Raw genomic sequence first — 20,165 nt, forward strand, 5'->3', positions numbered from 1 at the left:
CTCTGGTCCCAGGAGGACATTTTCATCCTCCGGCTTCTTCTGTCTCCTATATTTAAAGGTAACGCTACCTGGTCTCCATGGCTGGCCTACTAGTATGTGGCAGCCATGGTGGGCCTCAGGGTTCCACCCTCATCCTCTCACCCCAGCCTTCACCTCTGGGTGCACTTGAGACTGTGAAACCCACACTTACCAAGAGGAAATTCCTCCTTTTGTCAAAATGCTTCTGATCAAGGATATTTCTGCTAAATTGAGCCCAAGGCCTTGCCATCCTTGGCAGTGGGCTCCATCCGGTAGTGGGAGGCTGGGATGAAGCGTAATGGAAAAGGCCGTCCAGGTTCAAATCCTGGCTCCTCCTCTTGACTGCTGAGCAGCCTCAGTATTTCCGAGCTTTTGTTTCCTCACAGGGTTGTGAATCTTCACACAATGTTAGTGATTGATATTCTGGCAAAGGATCTCAGGCCTGGAGCAAGGAACCATTTAAAAGGAGTCAATGCCAAACTAATATGTATTTCGTTTCCTCCAGGCCCACCAGGCTCGCAGTAGTTTTATTTGTAATGATTCAGTGAGGGGCTGGCCCCATAAACATCTTTGGAAGTAGAATGGGTAATCGGTGAGGCTCAGCCTCTTTAAACTTCTCCGTTTTTCAGTACTTTAGAGTATGCATGAGGTTGGCTCTGGTCTGAGTTTGACAGCTGGACCCCTTGTGGGCCCTTCTTTGTAGGCTCTTATCTACTGTGGCAGCAGATGTCCTTTGGATGCTCCAGCCAATGGCCCGGTGATCTATTCCAGGGCCCCGAGGAGGTTGATGTCCTCAATAGAGATAAACTCTGTCTGGATCTAGATGTGGATTGGTGTTAGCCTTTGTTGGGGCTAAAATGACTGGGATTTCTATAAAGACCATCTTTGAAGATAAAATCCTTAGTTTAAGGAGTGGAAGCAAACAGGAAAGCCTCCAATTAATCCCCACAGCCCCCTACTGGCTTTTATCATGTCTGGCAGTGTGAATAAAGCTTAAATATTTGGACAATGTCTCCAGTTGTCCACTAGTCCTTCAGGGTATGTTCTGTCAGAACTTTTAGCTGCACCCCACAGTAGCTTTGGGATAAACAAAACAGGTTTGCTCCTTTTGTCTTCCCACCCCATCCCCACTTACCCAACCCGGCCCCGAAGAGAACGGAGGATTGGAAATTCTCAGTTATTTGTAGCATGTGTCAGGTTTTACTTAACTGATTAATGAGTGAACCAACAGGGAAGACATAAAGAACAGTTTTCCCAAATTCTTGCACTGTGTGTGTGTGTGTATGTGTGTGTGTGTGTGTGTGTGTAAACAGGTAATTTTGCCCAAATGTAGGCAAAAGAAAGTGTCCTGAGCACGTGTTAAGTAGGTGAGGGTAAGCTATGATCAATATTATAGCAACTTATTACATTTTCAGTCCACAAGGGTTTATTGGGTGATAACCCCATTGTAGGTCAAGGAGCATCCTCAGTTAGTCTCTTTTGCTTCGGGGTGAGGCTTCAGAGTTAGGGTTTCTGTAGGAAATCAGCTGCTCACTGGGTTTTGATCTTGGTTCTGCCACTATATGTGCTAGTGTTTTACGGTATTATCATGCTAACCCACAAGAAACTCAGACAAGCAGGATCACCACCCCCTTCCTCCCAGTAGGATGCCATCATCACATGATGAGAAAGCACACAGGTGGGAATGGGAACCGGGCATAATTCCAAACCCCTTCTTTTCACGCTATCACCCACCACTTAACCACTGTAGCCTGTGGCTTTCTCATCTAATTCAACTTCTCAAGCTCCAGACATCCTTCTACCTTTAGAGCTTTGGGATTCACTGATGTATTGAACTTTTATGAACTTCATTGCTAATTAAGAGGAATCTTGTGATAGTTATTAATAGTCAACATCAGCTTGTTACCATGAACTAAGCACCAAAAATAAACTCTTCAGAACTCCTCTATACTATTTCAGTACCCAGCTCACAGTTCTAAGTTCTTATTTATTACAGTTTTCTTAAAGTAGTTGTTTACTTATCTGTTCCTCCCACTTGGAATTGCCTTCTTATTTATGGTATATCCCCAGAAACTAGTAGAGTCCTTTACATATTTTTCAGTCCTCTGTAAATGTTTACTGAACCATACTCAACCAGTAGACACAAAACTGACCAGGGAATCCTCCAATGATAGAACTCAACTGATCTAATATAAATCCATTATTATAAATCCATCATTATATTTATATGCATAAACTGATCACCATTCCATTGAACAGTGGATGATTTGTTTTACATATCAATTCTTTCAAATGGGCCAGTGTCTTCTATTCTGTATTTTCTCTGCCCAGTGGAACAATAAATTTGAAGGAGAGAAGAATAGAAGGATTAAGTGACATTATAACAACCATTGATCTGGTTGCAAGTGAGAAATAGTTTGAAAAAAGGAATGTGTAAGTTTTTCTTAGTGTTAATTAAGGTCAGAGGTTCTCACTGGGGGTTATTTTGCCCATAGGGGACATTAGGTAACGTCTGAAGACATTTTTGATTGTCATAACTGGTGGGGAGGGTTGGAGAGGTGGTGGGGAGAGGCCAGAGAGGCTGTTAACACCTTATAATGCACATACAGCCCTGCACAGCAGACTTATTTAGCAGCAAATGTCAGTAGTGCCAAGACTAAGAAACCCTAATTTAGATAGACCCTTGAATAATGCTTTGCACTTAATGCATCTTTGGTTGACTGCTTGGCTTATCACATGACCTCTGACACCCTGGGCATGCCCACAATTGGGTAAAGAGAGTCATTGTCTCATGGTGACCTAGAGGTGCCACAAATCCCAGAACTGCCCTCTGAATCAGCAACAGATTGTGGCTGCCTCAAGGACCTCCCCTTCCTCTCAGATCCTAGACACCTACCACCCACAACAGGTCACCGTATGTGTCATTTATCTGTTTATGTGTATGCCCATCAGCAATAACTATATCATATGCTCCTGTGAGTAGAGAACATATGTTTTACTTCATTGCCCACTATTGGCCACAATTTCCCATAATTCCACACTCATACACGTTGGTACTCAGGGCATGGCAATGATACTATATGTCTGTAATTCAGTGGTTAAACAGTTGGTCATCTGTAACTATCCTCTATGGCAAATTGCAACTAACCAGAATGTGAAGTGGCCAGACTTTGCACTCTGCTACCATTCTTGGATCTTTGCAAACCTTCAACCCCTTAGAAAGCTAGTTAATAGGTAAATGATAATAGAAATAATTATTTTTATTGCTGTTAGAAAGCAGTTTTCTTTGGGGATCTTTCAAGTCAGGTATTTCCGTTTGTAAGCGTAAGAGTCTGGTTTGGAAAGGCCACAAGAATTCGGACAGTGGCAATATTTACTATGCACTTGGCTAAGCCTGGCACCGTTTTCTAGTTATGACTCTTCTAGTAGGTTACTCTTTCACTCTCATCCCCATATCCTGAGTGAAGAAGTCCAAGGTCACAGCGTGTACATGCAAGAGCCAAGCCTTGAGCCCACCCACCTTTCCAGGTTGCAGGTGTCTTAGCCTCTCCCTGTGGCCTCTGCAGTCATCACCAGGCGCCCATGCTGTCCTCGGGGAGCTTTCCCCCAAAGGGAAGGGCGGGCACCATGGAGAGGGAAGCCAGTTTGCTAAATATGCTGATACAGCTCTCCTTGCTTTCTAGGTTTTGGAGGTGCCCTAGGCTACCTGTTGGGTGCCATCGACTGGGCCCACCTGAAACTGGGAAGAGTGCTAGGTACGGAGTTCCAGGTCATGTTCTTCTTCTCCGCCTTGGTCCTCACTCTGTGTTTCATCATTCATCTGTGCAGCATCCCTGAAGCCCCACTTAGAGACACTGCAAAGGACAGTCTCCTGCAGCAAGCCCCCCAGGACCCGCCATTGTCATCAGACAAAACGTATGAGTATGGGTCTATCGAGAAGGTTAAAAACGGTTACGTACACTCAGAGCTGACGGTGCAGGGAGAAAAAACCAAAAATCCTGCTAAACAGGTAACGATGCAAATTCCTTTTTCTTTACTTGAGGAAAAATATTCTTGTTCTTGCCGGTCTCGTTTTTTTGTTTTTTTGGTTTTTTTAAAATTATGCTTTGTCTTTGTTTTGTTTATTTGATGTGAAGGGTTTTGTGAAGTGTAATTGAATCCCCAACCCCCAGTAGCCATTATCCCTTAGACGGAAACTTCGTGCTTCAAAGAAAAGTGTGCGCGTTTTTCTCTTTTCAGAACATCTCACCAGGGGAGGTGGAGCCAGGTGCAAAATGCCAGGCCGTACGTGTCTTAGGCCACAGAAATACCTTCAGTTCTTAGATGAGGGTTGTAAGTGTGTTTCTGCAAATGACAGTATCTCAGGGTTGGTGACTGTTGAATTTGTTTTTCATGAGCTGATTAGATATTCCTGTTAGTCCACTCCTAGTGAACTACTCAATGAATTAATTAGCTTAAAATTTTTAAAGAAAACTCTATAAAATGCCAGGGAGATGGAACCAGGTTAAAACGGAAAAAAAAAATGGTCAAGGGGAAGAGACTAGACCTATGCTGACCAACTAGAGTAGCTAGTGGTCCATGGGGCTCTTTAAATTAAAATCCATTAAAATCAAATACAATGAAAGCTTCAGTTCCTTAGTTGCCCTAGCCACATTTCGAATGCTCCATGGGCCCACGCGGCTAGCAGCTGCTGTATAGGATGCTGCAGCTATAGAACATGTCCACCACTGTAGCAAGCTCCGTATCCCCCTTCAAGCTGAGTTTGAATACCAACACCTCAGGGACAGAGAGCGAAGGATTCCCTCACTGGCCAAGAGATTGTGGAAGGCCTAGCTGTAAACCCTGGCTTCCGTAGCTGGCTGACCTGTGCTCTCCATTCAGAAAATGACTGTCAGCACTTGCTGTGGGCAGCCTAACGCTCAGGAGCATAGGTGTCCAGAGCCCGCCTCTCCCACCTCTGCAATGTATGACCTGGGCACTTACAGTCACATAAAATGAGAAAGGAGTTTTACCTACCTACAAGGGTTTTGTGCAGATAATATGAGATTATCCGTGCAAAGTCACTTAGAATGGTTCCTTCCACATGCAAGGTGTTAGGTGTCGATGCTGTATAAGCCTGGTGGGGTGCTGAGTGCCCTTAGCATACGTCGGGAACAGACTAGATCTGCACTAGCACAGATTTCCAAGCATGCTCAGTGGGTCTCCTCCCCTCCAGGAGCTCAACTTCTCTTGCTGGGGCAGGAGCTTTGGGACAACAGGTTAGGTTTTCAATTTGGGCTCCTGAGTGAGTCCGTGTATAGGAGACCCTCGTTAAGTTAAACAAGATGTAAGTTTGTTTCTCTCTCTTATGAAGGCCCGGGTGGATGGACTGGGCTATCCTACTGAGTCCATCAGGGACCCGGACCCTTCTGTTTTTGTTGCTTGCATTTTGAACATGGAGCTTTTATCTCGAGGTCCAAGATGGCTTCTGTTATCATTATTATGTCTACATTCCTGCCAGCAGGAAGGAAGAAAGGGACACAACTCAGAAGCTGCAAACATCACTTCTGCTTACGTACTGTTGACCAGAACTTAGTCAGTGGCCACACTGAGCTGCAAGTAGCATGGAGACTATAGCCATGACTTGGAGACTATAGTGTATTCCACAATCCCTGGACCCAGGGCTTCCTCATTGGTATTGTGATGTGGAGTCTTCACCTGGAGTTACTTCACATCTGCCTTGTGTGCTGACTCGCCTGTGTTTTCCTTACCGCGTGGTGAGGGAACTCCCTGAGGGCGGGTGGCCTCGGTCCATTTCCCCATTATTTTTTCTTTTAAAGTTATCTTTCAACCGTAGCTGACATACATCACTGTATTCGTTTCAGGGTACACATAGTGACTGGACATGTATCTGCCTTAGGAAGCGATCGCCCTGTTGCAAAGCACAGCACAGAGAACAGAATCATTTTCTCGTCCTTGACATTTACCTCCGCGCCTGGCATGTAGGAAGCCGGCAGCTAGTGTTCTGTTAGTTGTTTGTTGAATGAATGCGGCAGAAACGGCCATCTGAAGTATGGATCTTGCTGGAATTTGTTTGGGTGAATAAAGAGAATTATCAGAATCAGCCCAATTGTGTACACAGATCATTCTTCAGCCGCTATTAACAAAAGCCTACCCCAGCTGAACATCAGGACGGATCTTGTCCCTGCCTCAGAGTTGTCACCTATCAAAGGGCAACTACATGTTGTCTTACTTAATAAATGCATAATTTGGAATAATTTTCAATTTATAGAAAAGTGGCAGAGAGGAGAGAGAGTTCCTTATCTCGAGGTCTACTTTTCACCAGTTTCTCCCTAATGTTAGCACCTCACGCAACCATTTGTCAAAACTAAGATGTTACCGCTGGTACAATGCTATTAAGTAAAGAGCAGACATTTCTGTTTCATCGGTTTTTCCATTAATGTCATTTTCTGTTCCAATATCCAATCCAGGGTGCCACACTGCATTTAGCTAAGTGATTTATAATGCTTGAAACTGTGTTTTCTTTCAGAGGTATTTCAAGGAGATATATTTGCTACTTGTAGTCACTAGAAAACCTCATTTCCATCTATTCAATTACATATATGGATAAAAGTGGTGAGTCTTAGCAGCTAGTTATAAAAGCCTGTAAAAAGTTTTCTCAAGATTAAGTGCTTTGTTCTTTCTTTAGCTTAGTATTTTTCAAAAATTAATACAAAAGTAAATGTCAGCATTGCTTGGGTTTGAATTGGCAAACTTTTTACTTGCGTCAGGTCTTACGAAAGAGGCCTTGCCTCTGAACACATCTGTGTTGGCGTTAGGTGTATCAACCTGCCTTCTACCGTGCCTCCCTGATAGGGAATGCAACGGCAGGGACTGGTCATCCCTTCCACCAACAGCTCCTACTTTAGCATGAGTGTAGTGTTTCCAGCACAGGAAGGACACCGGAGGAACTGAAAGTTTATTGGGATGAGGCCTTCATTTTATCTTGACCTCACAGCAAACAGAGAAAACATGACAGTGGTGGTCCCTTGAGACCTGGTGAGCCCCCACCCCAGGCTGCGCAGGGAGCATGGACACCCCCTGCCCATTCATTGCTAACAGATCAGGACTCCGGGATTCCCAGTTAGACTGGAGCCCCCTCGTGTAGTTCTGTAAGGCAACATGAGAATCATGGGCTATCTATCTATGCAATGGAACCCATATAATCATCAAAATATGTGTGTGTTTTTGAGCAATTATTTAAAACACTAGAGGATTGATGTATAAAAACTTATGCACTGGGGGAGGTGGGTCCCTCAGCCCGGCCTGCCCCCTCTCACAGTCTGGGAGCCTTCAGGGGATGTCCTACTGACTGCTTAGGCCTGCTCCCTGAGCTGCAGTCTGGCCTTCCTCTGCAGGAGGCAACCAGGCTGATCAGGTTAAGGCACTGCCCCCATCACCCCACTGCTGCTGCTGCCACTGCTGGCCACCGCCACAGCTGCCTGCCCTCAGACCTCGCAGCCACTGTGGCTTTGTCTGGAAGGACGTCCAGAAGGACATCCAGAAGGACATTCAGCTGTCCAGTCTAATTAGCATATTATGCTTTTATTATTATAGATAATATATTGGCAACACACGACCTCCATTTTGAGAAAAGCTACACAATACAGAGAAAAAAATAGAAAGGATTTATACCCCAAATGTTAATTGAAGTTATTTTCTCTGATTGATGGGCTAACGGGTAGTTTCAATTTTCTTTTCTAAACCCTTCTGTAGATTCAACATTTCTATAATGGACAAATATTACTTTGAAAGTAGAGAAAAAATGTCATGGTTTAGGGAAGAAAACAAGGCAGGGCTTTGCTAAAGATAAGTAGCTATTACCCCACTAGGTTATCACTGCCTCGCTGCCCTGTCGATTAACTCTGACTCAGAGTGAGGAGCAAATGAAACAAGTGAGCAGGAGCCTTTTGAAAGGCCTACAACCCTTCACACTAGTAAAGAAGCACAGGCGTCAAATACAATTAACTTTCTAGTATGTTCCACACACACAACACTGTAGGCTCTGATTGGTTTTGTTATTTGCTTTAAAGAACAAAACAAAAAACAAGATTCCAAAAACAGCCACGTATCTTAAGCCCAAAGCCAAGCATCCGACTCTTCATTGCAAATGTGCACCTTGGGAGGCTCCGGCCGAGCAATGGGAGAGTCCATCATGTCGGGGCCCTGGCCCTGGCCCTGGCCGTCACTGCGTGTCAAAGCCGTTACTTCCCACAATGAAGGTGGCTGTGCAATTGGTGAACGGGGGAATGCTTTCTTTTAATGATGAAAGGCCTGAATTATTTCTGAGTTCAAGCCATAACGTTCACCTGCAATGCCTCCACGCCATCATTACCCACTTCACGGTCTCAATGGGCTCCTTTGGATTGGACCCTTGTGAGGTTCTCTTCCCCGCTGATGGCTCTGTGCCTTTCCACTTACGAATCCATCCACCCAATCTCCAGTGGATATGGGCACACAATACGTGCAGGACACCCATTCCCAGGGGCTCAGACCACTGAAAGGGCTTTGCCAAGGGAGCTGATGAGTCAGAGAATAAGATACCAGCTGAATTGTCATTCTGAGTTGAAATACTAAAGGAGCTTTGAATATGCATATTCCCATCTTTTGCAGAAATATTAGACACAACCTGAAAGCTCATATTTATTTTTGGAAGAAAGGAAATATTAGGCTAACAATGAAAGCAGGCTGAAAAGCATGTATAAGGCAGACGCATAAATTAATATTTGGAATGAGGTGGAATGCTTGCTGGCCAGATTCACTTTATAAAGTTTTGCATTTTGGGAAGACAGGAAGGAAAGTGAAGATAAGTCACTCAGTTGTGTCTCAGTCTAAACCTTTAGCTGCTTCTTCCTAAGGTCCAGGGAAAGGTAGTAATTCAGCCTGAGTTTCTGCTGTGCTCACCATTGATTTTGACAGGCACCATATGTCACATTTAGAAAGCAGTTATTTTTCCTTAAGTCCAAGGGCAGGCCTATACTTTTATTTATTTATTTTTAATATATTTTATTGATTTTTTACAGAGAGGAAGGGAGAGGGACAGAGAGTTAGAAACATCGATGAGAGAGAAAAATCAATCAGCTGCCTCCTGCACACCCTCCATACTTTGAGTAGTTAGGCTTTAGTATTCCTTGAACAACCCAATACATGGTGTTCTATACTTTTAAATACTGAGTAAATATAAGCAAATCAGTTCAGTCATGTCAGTAGACTAAATACTATAAAATTGATGAATTAAAAAATCAATTTATACAACAAACCTACCATGAGTAAATGCAATTTTCTGCAACAAGGAACTAAAAGCATTATCATTATAAGGTCAAGAGCTGTAAACACAAGATACTGTTCCCGTTAAAACAGAAAATCTCAGGAGACCATCTTATAAATAAACTAGCCCAGATCCAATTTCATTGTGTCAAGCTTCAAATAAATAAAAATCTGACAAGAAAGACCCCTGCACAGTTGATGCTTATAGTCTCGGGGTCTTCAGGGCAGCTGACTGCTTAGTATTCCTGAGGTTTCTCTCTTCTCTTATATGACAAGATGTTAAAGGCTGTTTTATTCTTTCTATTTCATAGTTCAAATTGTTTTTATTCTTTCAAGGCTCCTTCTGACCAAAAAATTGGAGCCTCTGGTTTTTACAGAATAGTTGTCTAAATTAAAGAATTTGGGGCATATGTATCCATTGTGCATGTATGTATGTGTGTGTGCATTTGTTCTACAGAGTTCTCACTTCTGATCCAACATGGAAATTAATTTGCATGTGTTGGCTTGTGGTGGGATCCACAGAAATAAACTGGTAGGAGGTACCCAGCCAAGAGCAGGGAGCCAGTTGGCTCTCTGTGTTTGTTTTCTGTTGCTACAGAACAAATTAACATAAACTTAGCAGCTTAAAACCACACCAGCATACTCTCTCACAGTTCTATACGTTAGACGTCTGGGTGGGCTCAACTGGATTCTCTGCCCAGGACCTCACAAGGCTAAAATAAGGTATCAGTGGAGCTGTATTCTCAACTTAGAGGCTCAACTGGGGATGAATAGGCTTCTGAGCTCATTCAGGTAGAATCCAGTCCCGTGAGGTTGTAGGACTGAGGTCCCTGTTATCTTGCTGACTGTTGGCTCGGAGTCACTCTCATCCCCTAGGCAGCGGTTCTCAACCTGTGGGTCGCGACCCCTTTGGCAGTCGAACGACCCTTTCACAGGGGTCGCCTAAGACCATCCTGCATATCAGATATTTACATTATGATTCATAACAGTAGCAACATTACAGTTATGAAGTAGCAATGAAAATAATTTTATGGTTGGGTCACAACATGAAGAACTGTATTTAAAGGGCCAGAAGGTTGAGAACCACTGCTCTAAAGGCTACTCTCAGTTTTTCTACATGGCTCCCTTTATCTTCAAAACTAGCATTTTTCCTGCTTTGAACTCTGACTTCCCCTTCTGCTCCCAGCCAGAAAAAAACTCCCTGCTTTTTAAAGGGCTCATGTGATTTGGTTAGAGTCACCCAGATGATCTCCCTTTTGATGAACTCAAAGTCAACTGATTAGTAACCTTAATTATCTCTGCAAAATCCCTTTGGTATCTAAATAATACACAATCACAAGGCAACACCAGGAGATAGAAATCATGGGCCTCTTAGAATTATCTACCACATTTTCAGAGTGAGGAAATCTAAGAATTATGGTAGTCTATGAGCTTTGTCCTCATGCAGTTATTCTGTCATTCAAAGATAGGATGCTAGATGTCTCTTGCATCTTAGTCCAAAGCAAGCTCTATTTCCAGTCCCTGTCCCCTCAGGTCCTCAAAGCCACATTCTGGGACTGCAACTGCTAAGCATCTACACATATTTAACATTTCCTAGAGACCACTCTATGGAAATCTTAGTGCCATGCCCAGAAAGTGTGACCCTGTGTGATGGTGGACTGACAGATATGTAACGTGGCTGTGTGCTCTGGCTCCCCCAGCTGGCTGCGTGTCTGCACACAAGGTCACACCTGCTTTATGTTTGTTCCAGATTCAGAGGACAATGACCATGAAGTCACTGCTGAGGGCACTGGTGAACATGCCTTCCCACTACCGCTGCCTTTGCATCAGCCACCTCATTGGATGGACCGCCTTCCTGTCCAACATGCTGTTTTTCACAGATTTCATGGGCCGGGTAATGAACACGTCTGTATACATACTCATTGACTTGTGCATCAATCTTTTACTCAGTACCCGTGGGCCTTCTTCTGGGCTAGCCTCTAAGATGGGCACATAAGAGTGTAGGAAAGAGTACTTTTAAGGGGCCGGCTTACAGACAGGTTCTAGGGGCAAGTTACTACATCCTAGACAACTGGAGGATACTATGGGACCAGTACTTGGTCAAAACAGCAAATAGGAGACAATCACTGTGAGCTGTAGCAGTCATGCAGGCTTAATGAAGGAGGCGCAGTATGCGCTGGGCCTTGAAGGGTGAATTGGAGTTGGAGAAAGAGGAGGAGGAGAAAATACTCCCAGCAGGACCTATTGGCTGTACCCAAAGTGGTGGGCAGGGTAGCCTAAGTTGGGTGGGGCCAGAAGCTGTGTGGAAGGAGGGGTGGTAATGATCCAGAGAGATGTTGTTTAGACTTGATGCAGTAGCATTAGGGCTTCCTAAAGGGCCTTGCGTAGAGGTGTGAACGGATGAAACGGGAGGCTGTGGTCATGGGAGGATGAGCTCTGTGCCCTAGGAAGCGGCCCTTGGGCAAGGCCATCTTGCTCCCTAGGGATGAAGAGGAGTCCCTACCACCCTGCATTAGTAGCTCAATAGCCCAAATCTCTCTTTCAGATCGTGTACCATGGGAATCCCTATAGTGCACACAACTCCACCGAGTTTCTCATCTACGAAAGAGGGGTTGAGGTCGGATGTTGGGGCTTGTGCATCAACGCAGTGTTTTCCTCACTCTATTCTTGTAAGTCTACTCCTCCTATGGTGTCTTCTAAGGGCTCTGGTCTAGCAGAATGTTGGATTTTATATTTCTATATTTATTATTATTATTATTATTTGCTTTTTAAAATACCAGATTTTTGATAAATATATAGAGAGCAGGGAAAACTATTCTTTTAGAAAGGACCACATGAAATCTTTTTTCATAGGGGATTCTATCTGTCATTTTCCTCAATGACTACTTTGTCCTTATAATCAGTGTGTCCCTGATCAAGGTCCCCTGGAAAATAAAAGGAAATCTTGTAAATAAGATGGCAAAGTGTTGGATGGACCAGGGGTAGAGTCCAGCAGAATCTTAATTACCAACAAGCCTGGGTTCTACTGGAGTGAGGTCATGGAGGTTCATAAGTATGCTTATCAGATTTGTAGATGACACAAAATAGGATGGATGGGTAATATGCTAGGTGACAAAAAGAACATGTAAAATGACCTTCGCTCAGACGAGCAGGGTGGTATGTCACAGGAGCACTGTTCCATATTGAGGACAATGGCTTCCTTCTCAGGTCCCAGCTTTCCATGGGGTTTGGAGCCTATTAAACCTGCCCCCTCCTGCCCGCTGCCCCGCGCCACCCCCCACCCCGCCTCCGCCACCGCCCGACTTAGCTGAGTTTCAGCTGTCAGGGCACCGTAAACAAAAGCATTTCTGCAATGGGTTTTCAATAAGTCCAAACTGCTGTGCTCCAGTGCTGGGCATCACACGGGCTCCTTTTGTGCTGGCTAATGGGTATGGAAATCTCTGAGCTTGTATACATTTAATTAAGTGAAAACTCCGGTCAATAAAAATCTATTGGACCATTTGGAGTGGGAATTTGGGAGCTCCTCTGGCATGGTGGGGGGAATAGCTTGTCCCCTATGCAGAACCCTAGGCTTTGGACAGGCCCTGGGGACAGCAGGGGCCCAGAGCAGGTAGGGGAGGGTTGGAGATGGGGGCAAACCCTGTTACCATGCCCAGGGCATCCTTCTATCACTGAATTGTGCTTCTTGTGGGGAATGGGGTGCAGGTATGTAATGACCCCCAGTCTGGAGTTCAGCCTCTGCTAGCCTCGGCACAGCAGGAAACCTGCTTTGAGGTCAAGAACCTCTCTTCAAAACGTAGCAAACTGGGAAAGGGCACCTCACATAAACATATAAGGAACTCATGAGCCCAAATAGCAGAAAACCATCAAGTGAATTACCTTTAAATGCGTTATAACCAAATAGTGGTGGCATAAAGCTAACATTTCCCATGCACACCCTCTTTTTCCCCTCAGAGCATGTGAACTAAGAGAATTCCGGGAGGAAGATTTTAAGCACTGGAATAGAATCGGGGAGTGATAGATACAGGGTCTCATAATCCATCTCAGTGCCTATGTGCTTTCCAGAGGTGGGAGCTACTCCCTACTCCCCTCATTCTTGTAAGAGGAACACATTTTCCACAAGTAACCACCATTTTAATTTTGTGTCAATTTTAACTTTTTTTTAAAATCAAATAATTCCTACTAGGTATTATTACTCTAGTGTGAGTTACTGTATGAATTTCATGGCATTTGAAAATTTAAAAGCATATTATTTTTAGGCCCTCTCTATTTGCAATCCCTATACAAAATAAACTATTACTTGAATAGTTTACCAAAGTTATCTGAAATATATAAAGTGTTAAGTATAAATCTAAGGGATTCCTATCATTGTAAATTAGAACTAAAATTTTATGTATAAAATACCAATTAGCCCTGCCCAAGGATCTTCAGGGGTCCTCATGTCCAGGGGATAAAGTCAGAGTCCTGAGCTTGGCATTCCAGGAGTCAGGCCTGGCTCCCACCTTGGCCTCCGTCACTCGCACATAGATGAACGAGCCTCGTGACTCACCACAGAGACCTCCCCATCTCTATGCGTTTTCCACTGCTTTTTGTTTCCTTTTAAAAATGAACAGCTCTTCCCCCCCCCCCACCTCGGCAACTCCTAATGGCGCTTTAAACCCAGCTCCCATGTAACCTCCTCTGTGAGCTCTCTCACATCTTTCCCCTGCGCCCCAACCCACCCTAGGCAGAATCAGTCATTCCCTTCAGTTCCAGAGCATACACACAATCCTCTATTGGGGGCTCATCATGAAACATCAGATGCTAATCCAGAATTTCTATCAGGATGGAGCCTGGCTGCTGCGGTGGGAACTGGGGCATGGTGATAAGTGGCTTGTTTTCAAGCTCATTGCATAGCAAGCACCCTTAGACCAATGAGAATAGCAGCAGCGAGTATCGAAATATAGCCAACTGTTCATATCATACACTGCTATTCATAGCTGCTGCTTAAACCTATCATTGACCTTCCGACCCCACCAGAGGCACAGTGACCACTACCAGGTGTCAGGCCCAGCAGACCCGGGTATCAGCGTGGCCCTTGTACTTACTGATTCCATGTCCTGAGTAAAGCCTTTTGTGCCAGACTTACAGTCTTTGTACTGAAGTTGCTCATGTTTCCAATATCTCTTTATCCTTCTCTGCTTTCCCCCTTGGATAAAGAACGGTCTCCTAATGAATATTAATAGTAGCTTTAAGATACTGAGGTACCTTAGATGACATTTCCTGCATAAATACAATCATTAAGCAAACAGTAACAGACATGGCTCTATACCGCCATTCTCAGCCTTGACAACAGTCCTCGAGGTATGGTACACATTCAACAGGGGAAGCAGTGCCACACTCTTGTCCTTTTCAGAGCTCCGTCCTCCATGGATGACCTTCAACCATGTTCAGGTTCATAACTGATTCAAATGTAATGTAGATTAGGGTTATTGTCTATGCAATTGTAAGTCCATTAATTATTTGGAAAGATATGGAAATCTCACTCTTGAATAGGCTCATTTCAAGTGTCTATCATTGATCCCCTGGGTTCACGTGTTCCATTATAGAGGGGCAGGGAAAGATAGGAATGTATATATTAAAGACAACTGATTGGAAAAGGGAAATAAACATTGTTAGGGATTTTCCATGGTGGGGAACAATGTAAAACATTCTAAAGCAGAATTTCCAAATTTTAAAAATGAATTGTACCGCAGTACCTTCACGGGCAAGCCAAGGTTACCTGCTGGGAGGGAACCCAAGAATCAACGAAATAACGGGTAGCCACCATTAACTGAATGTCTTCTGTGTGCTCAGCGTTGGGCTGGGAGACTTCACAGACATTTTATCTCGTTTGTGCTGACAACAACCCCCAATAAAGACTTTATGAGTCCCCCTTTTCAGATGAGGAAGCTGAGGTTTTGAGAAGTTAAGGAAGCTGTCCACAGAGAGTGGGGAGCCGGCGGTGGATCGGCAAGTCGGGCGAGGTGTCTGCAGACAATGCACGCCTTCTGCTTCCTTCGCAGGCGTGCAGACGGCATCAGGAGGGGTGAGGAAGCGAATGGCCTGGATCGTTCTCTAAAATCTGGCTGTTTTCACTTCCTCCAACCTGACTTTGGGCCATGGGGCCAAGGGCGGCCTGGGTTGTTACTTAGGGCCTGTTAGGCGAGACCCCTGCGAAGCAGAATGACCCCCACTTCTCTTCCCTGTCCTGCAGCCCCAGGTCCATGGCCAACGCCAACGTTGCCCACCTCTTCTGCGTCCTGCTGTCTGCTGAACAGTGCCTGGTCCTTGTGTGGGAAAGGAAGTCAACCTAGCAAGCAATTTCTGGGGTTTTATTCAAGGGTTTAAAACTGATTTCACAAGCCTGCTGCTGTCAAGCACAGATGAGGAGGTTCTTTTGTTCGAGACTCAGTATCAAAAAAAGGCTCCTAAGAAAAGTGAATCTTCAAAAGAAGGGATTGTGTGAAACGATCGGTGTTGCAAGGCGCTGCCCGCTGTAATTTCTCCCTCTTCCTCCCACAGACTTCCAGAAAGCTCTGGTGTCCTACATTGGATTAAAGGGTCTTTACTTCATGGGGTACCTGCTGTTCGGCCTGGGGACAGGATTTATCGGGCTCTTCCCGAATGTCTACTCCACCCTGGCACTGTGCGCCTCGTTTGGCGTGATGTCCAGCACCCTGTACACCGTGCCCTTCAACCTCATGGCCGAGTACCACCGCGAGGAGCAGGAGGAGCAGGTGCGTGGTGCACCTCTGCGCAGGGGGACTCCAGGCTCACCTGAAAACGGGGGGACTTGGTAGGAAAGTGTGAGGCAGAGCTGGACAATAAGGATTCTCGAAACAGCAGCACTCAAACGCCAGCCAGATATAATGATGGTCTGGCCAAGCCATGGCCACCTGCCCAGCCCACCCCTCCTCCTCCTCCTCACTCTGAAGCCCTGTCACACAGAGACAAGGGAAGGGGAACCCGGGCTTTCTGACAGCTGCCTCTCATGTCCATTGCACCGGGACATTTCTGGGTCCCCAGCCACTGCAGAAGTGCATGGTGCGGTTTCTGGGGTTCTTGGCTGAGGGTAGGGCGTTCCTAAGCAACAGTTTCCTTGGAAGTCCCGCTGTTGGTAAGCAGGCCCTGTGTTGGTAAGCTGGTCCCAGGCCATCACTCCCACCAGCTGCCTCGAGGGAGGCCTGCCCCACCTCCACCTTGGACCTGAGGCCAGAGGGCAAGGCCCTCACCTGCCCAAGAGAACACGAGGTTGGGGATTTCTGCTCTAAGATGATCACATCTTACAAACACATGCAACTTGTTCCCCATGAAAGTAGGCTTGCAGTTCCTTAGCTGGAGCCGTGATGTAAAAGCTGGAGGTAACGCAGAGTTTAATCCAGCACAGCCTGAAACCACGGAGTCCCTGAAGGCACGCCCATGTGATGCAGCTCGGGCTGTCTTTTCCTTCATTTGACCTGGCGAACGCTGCAGCAGGCAGGGAGCACCTGGAGTTACAACCTTTCAAACCAGCGTCCACCCTCATCCCCTGGCAGACATGTCCCTGACGTTTCAGTGCAGGCAGGGTCGCTATTAAAGAGGCAGCTGCCATGGGGACTGTCCCTCCGAGGAGAGCAGCCGTGGTTCTAGGGCAGAAACGCAAAGCTTTGCACTCAGAGAAACCTGGTCAAATCCCGCCTCCTCTACCTGGCAGCTGCGTGACACAGGATGTTGTTCGCTGATTTATTAAATGTCACTTAAAGGCAGGTCACAGGGGAGACATATACACATGGTTCAACAATCCCAGGGATACACCGAGAGCGCACTCCTCCCTCCACTTTTTCCTGCCTCCCCTCATCCCTACATGTAACCACGCTTAGGTTTTTGTTTATATTTCCAGTATTTTTAAGTGAAAATTAAGCAATATGAATCCCTTTTCTTACTTTCCCTTTATATTTGAAGGATAATATGCATTTGAGGGGCACAAAGTATTTCTTGTCTTAATAGTATAGGAATTATCAAACTCTCAGAGCCTGTTTTCTAATCAATTAAATGGGAACAATATACCCACCTTATAGGGTTGTTAGATATCAAATGAAACAAGTCAGTGTAGATAATCTGCCTAGCATACTGCCTAACTAGCACCCACAAAGATTCAAAAACACAATAATATTATTCTTATTATTCTCATGGGGATCATGAGAATATGTACATCTGGGAGGTGGTGGAGTATGAAACGAAGTGACATGTGAAAGAACCTTACACAACACCTAGCACATGACAGACACCCAATAGATGGCAAATTATCAAACAATTCAGACCAAATATCAAATATTAGTCAAGTACTAATATACTAACCAAACCAACCATATTCTGAAAGGTTGAATTCCTCTTTGATGTTGCTTCTCCTATGTATATCTGTGATTCAACAGCCTCCTAACAATGTTTGCATTTGTAGCACTGATGAATGAAAGAGTGGGGTAATTTATTGTTTTCACTACATTGTACGTACTGACTTTTAGGAAGAGACGATTTTACTTACCTACATTAACCATTTCACTGCCATGGGTGCTAATGGTGGAACTGAGGGCTCTCTGACAGCCTCAGGGAAGGGGTGAAGAATCTCGGCCACCTTCAATCAGGGCTTGGCAAACTACGTCCGTCTCCTTGCCAAATGTGGTCAGCCACCTGCTTTTGTACAGCCAGTGAACAAGGAGTTCTTTAAAACTTTTTAAATGAGTTTTACAAAAAATCAACAGAAAGATAACATTCGGTGACAAGTGAAAATAACAGGAAACTCAAGTCCCGTGTGCGTGAGGTTGTGCTGGAACGCAACTGGTTTACCAGCTGCGGCTGCTTCCCCTCGGCCACGGCAGAGGGCTGAGTAGCTGCCACCCAGCGGGAGCATTTACTGTCTGGGTCTTCACAGAAAGGCTGCCAGCTTCGGCCCTGGCGCGTTCCGTGTAGCTCACACACGGTCCCGTGTTTTCCTTGCAGAAGCAGAAGGCCCGGGCCGGGGCCCCGGACAGCGACGGCCGCGGGCAGGGCCTGGACTGCGCCACCCTCACCTGCATGGTCCAGCTGGCCCAGATCCTGGTCGGAGGGGGCCTGGGCTTCCTGGTCAACATGGCCGGGAGCGTGGTCGTCGTGGTGATCTCGGCCTCGCTGGTGGCGCTGATGGGCTGTTGCTTTGTGGCTCTCTTTGTGAGATACGTGCAGTAGGTCAATAAAGAGACGCTGTCCCCCACCTCAGGCGCAGGGGCGCGCCCGGCAGGAAATCAGTCTCTCCTTGGGCTCCGCAGCCCTGGGGTCTGCCTGCTGCCAGCTGGGGCTGTGACTGCGGCTGCAGCGATGTGCCCGCCCACTCTCACCCAGCTCCCCCCACAGCTGTCCCCACATTGCAGGCACCACTTGTCCCGGGAGAGACTGAACTACCTCTCCATCAGGTGAGGCACCCACACGCCCCTTTCTCGCTGTGTCTCAGGGCAGGGTGGAGAGGTGGGCTGTTTTCCATGGGGCCTCTCAGGTCTTGAGGAAACCTGAGAAGCAGATGAATTCACACATGACTCCTGGATTTATTCTAGGGTGTGTGTGTGTGTGTGTGTGTGTGTGTGTTTTCAGAATTTATTTTTATTGCTGAGACTATTACAGATCGGGGCTCATATTTTCTTTTCATCAAATTCACCAGTACTCAAAATATTGCTGGTGACGGATTTTACGACAGCAGCCTACTCATATTTAGTTCATATGAAACTCGCTCATAGTGAATTCATGTTAACGTAGGACAGCCTGGCAAGTCTGCCTGCGCAGCTCCTGCAGAGGACTTGCCGCTCAGGGCAGCTGATGTCGTGGACACCGTGGACATAGTTCGTGCTAGTCTGCACCTGTTCCATCCTCTGGAGACCGTGGGGAAGCCTTTTGCAAACAGCCTCCCTCTCCTGTGGTCTCCTCTCCAAATGAGGATCGCCTCCAGCCCCTCCCCTCCCCTCCCCTCCTCTTCTGCCCTGGGCCAGCGCGGCAACAGCCTTGAGCAGCAGCATCGAGGGCTGCCTGGACAGACCAGGGACTTTAGGGCTGGGCTGGGGAGTCCTGGCTTTGCTGCTCTGCATCAAACCACTGAATGTCCCCCAGGCACTTGCTCATCGGCACGTTGGGGGTGATAATTCCAAACTCGGGGAGTTGTGGCCATTAATGACATGTGACACTTGGAGCGTGCTCACAGCCCCTCTGAACGCTCCACCCGCGCTCACGCGGCAGCCTGGGAGTGGGTGTGTGGCTGACCTCCAGTTCACAGCGGAGGAAACTGAGGCAGACAGGCAGTATGTACCTCACCTGCAGCTATGCAGCTCGTAGGTGGCCAAGCTGGGCTTCGAACCCAGGCACTCGGGCTCTGCTCTTTCCTCTCAGAGCCTGGAGGCTGGCGATTGGCCTGCGCTGGATGAGTGACAGCTGTTGCCACTGCTGTGGAAGGCTCCCATCCTGTGCCCCATGCCTCCATCTGCCCTTCCGCCATCAGTGTCTGTCTGCGCTCCAGCTGTGCCTGAGCAGGGAGAATGGAGACTGGCCCAATGGCTTTACAGGTTAAAAAACATCGGTGGTTCCCTTTCCTGCCCCACCTTAGGGCCCGGTAGGGTAGTCATTGCCTCAGATGAACCTCTAACTTACCAAACCCTGAGAGCTGGCGGGAATGTGGAGAAAAGCAACGAGCTGCTTGTGAGGAGAGACGCTGGGATCTGCCCTGTGGCGGCCGTCCCCAGGTGTGTGGGAGGATGGGTGGCTTCAGCGGCGTGGGCGGGCGCCTTTGGGGTAGTGATGCTGAGGAGAGGACGTGTGCTCTGCTT

General features: G+C 46.4%; 1 protein-coding gene across 1 annotated transcript in view; it reads left to right on the forward strand.

Moving 5' to 3' along the window:
- Positions 1-18,903, forward strand: part of SLC45A2 (solute carrier family 45 member 2) — a 24,722-nt gene extending 5,819 nt beyond the window's left edge. The window contains exons 3-7 of the mRNA XM_006761770.2: positions 3,702-4,027; positions 11,075-11,218; positions 11,870-11,993; positions 15,868-16,082; positions 18,322-18,903. Of these exons, the coding sequence (XP_006761833.1) occupies positions 3,702-4,027; positions 11,075-11,218; positions 11,870-11,993; positions 15,868-16,082; positions 18,322-18,546 (1,034 nt within the window). The 3' untranslated portion in view covers positions 18,547-18,903. The remainder of the gene's footprint in view (positions 1-3,701; positions 4,028-11,074; positions 11,219-11,869; positions 11,994-15,867; positions 16,083-18,321) is intronic.
- Positions 18,904-20,165: the final 1,262 nt, after the last annotated feature.

The sequence above is a fragment of the Myotis davidii genome, unplaced genomic scaffold (genome assembly GCF_000327345.1).
Source record: "Myotis davidii unplaced genomic scaffold, ASM32734v1 scaffold496, whole genome shotgun sequence".
Lineage (NCBI taxonomy): Eukaryota > Metazoa > Chordata > Mammalia > Chiroptera > Vespertilionidae > Myotis > Myotis davidii.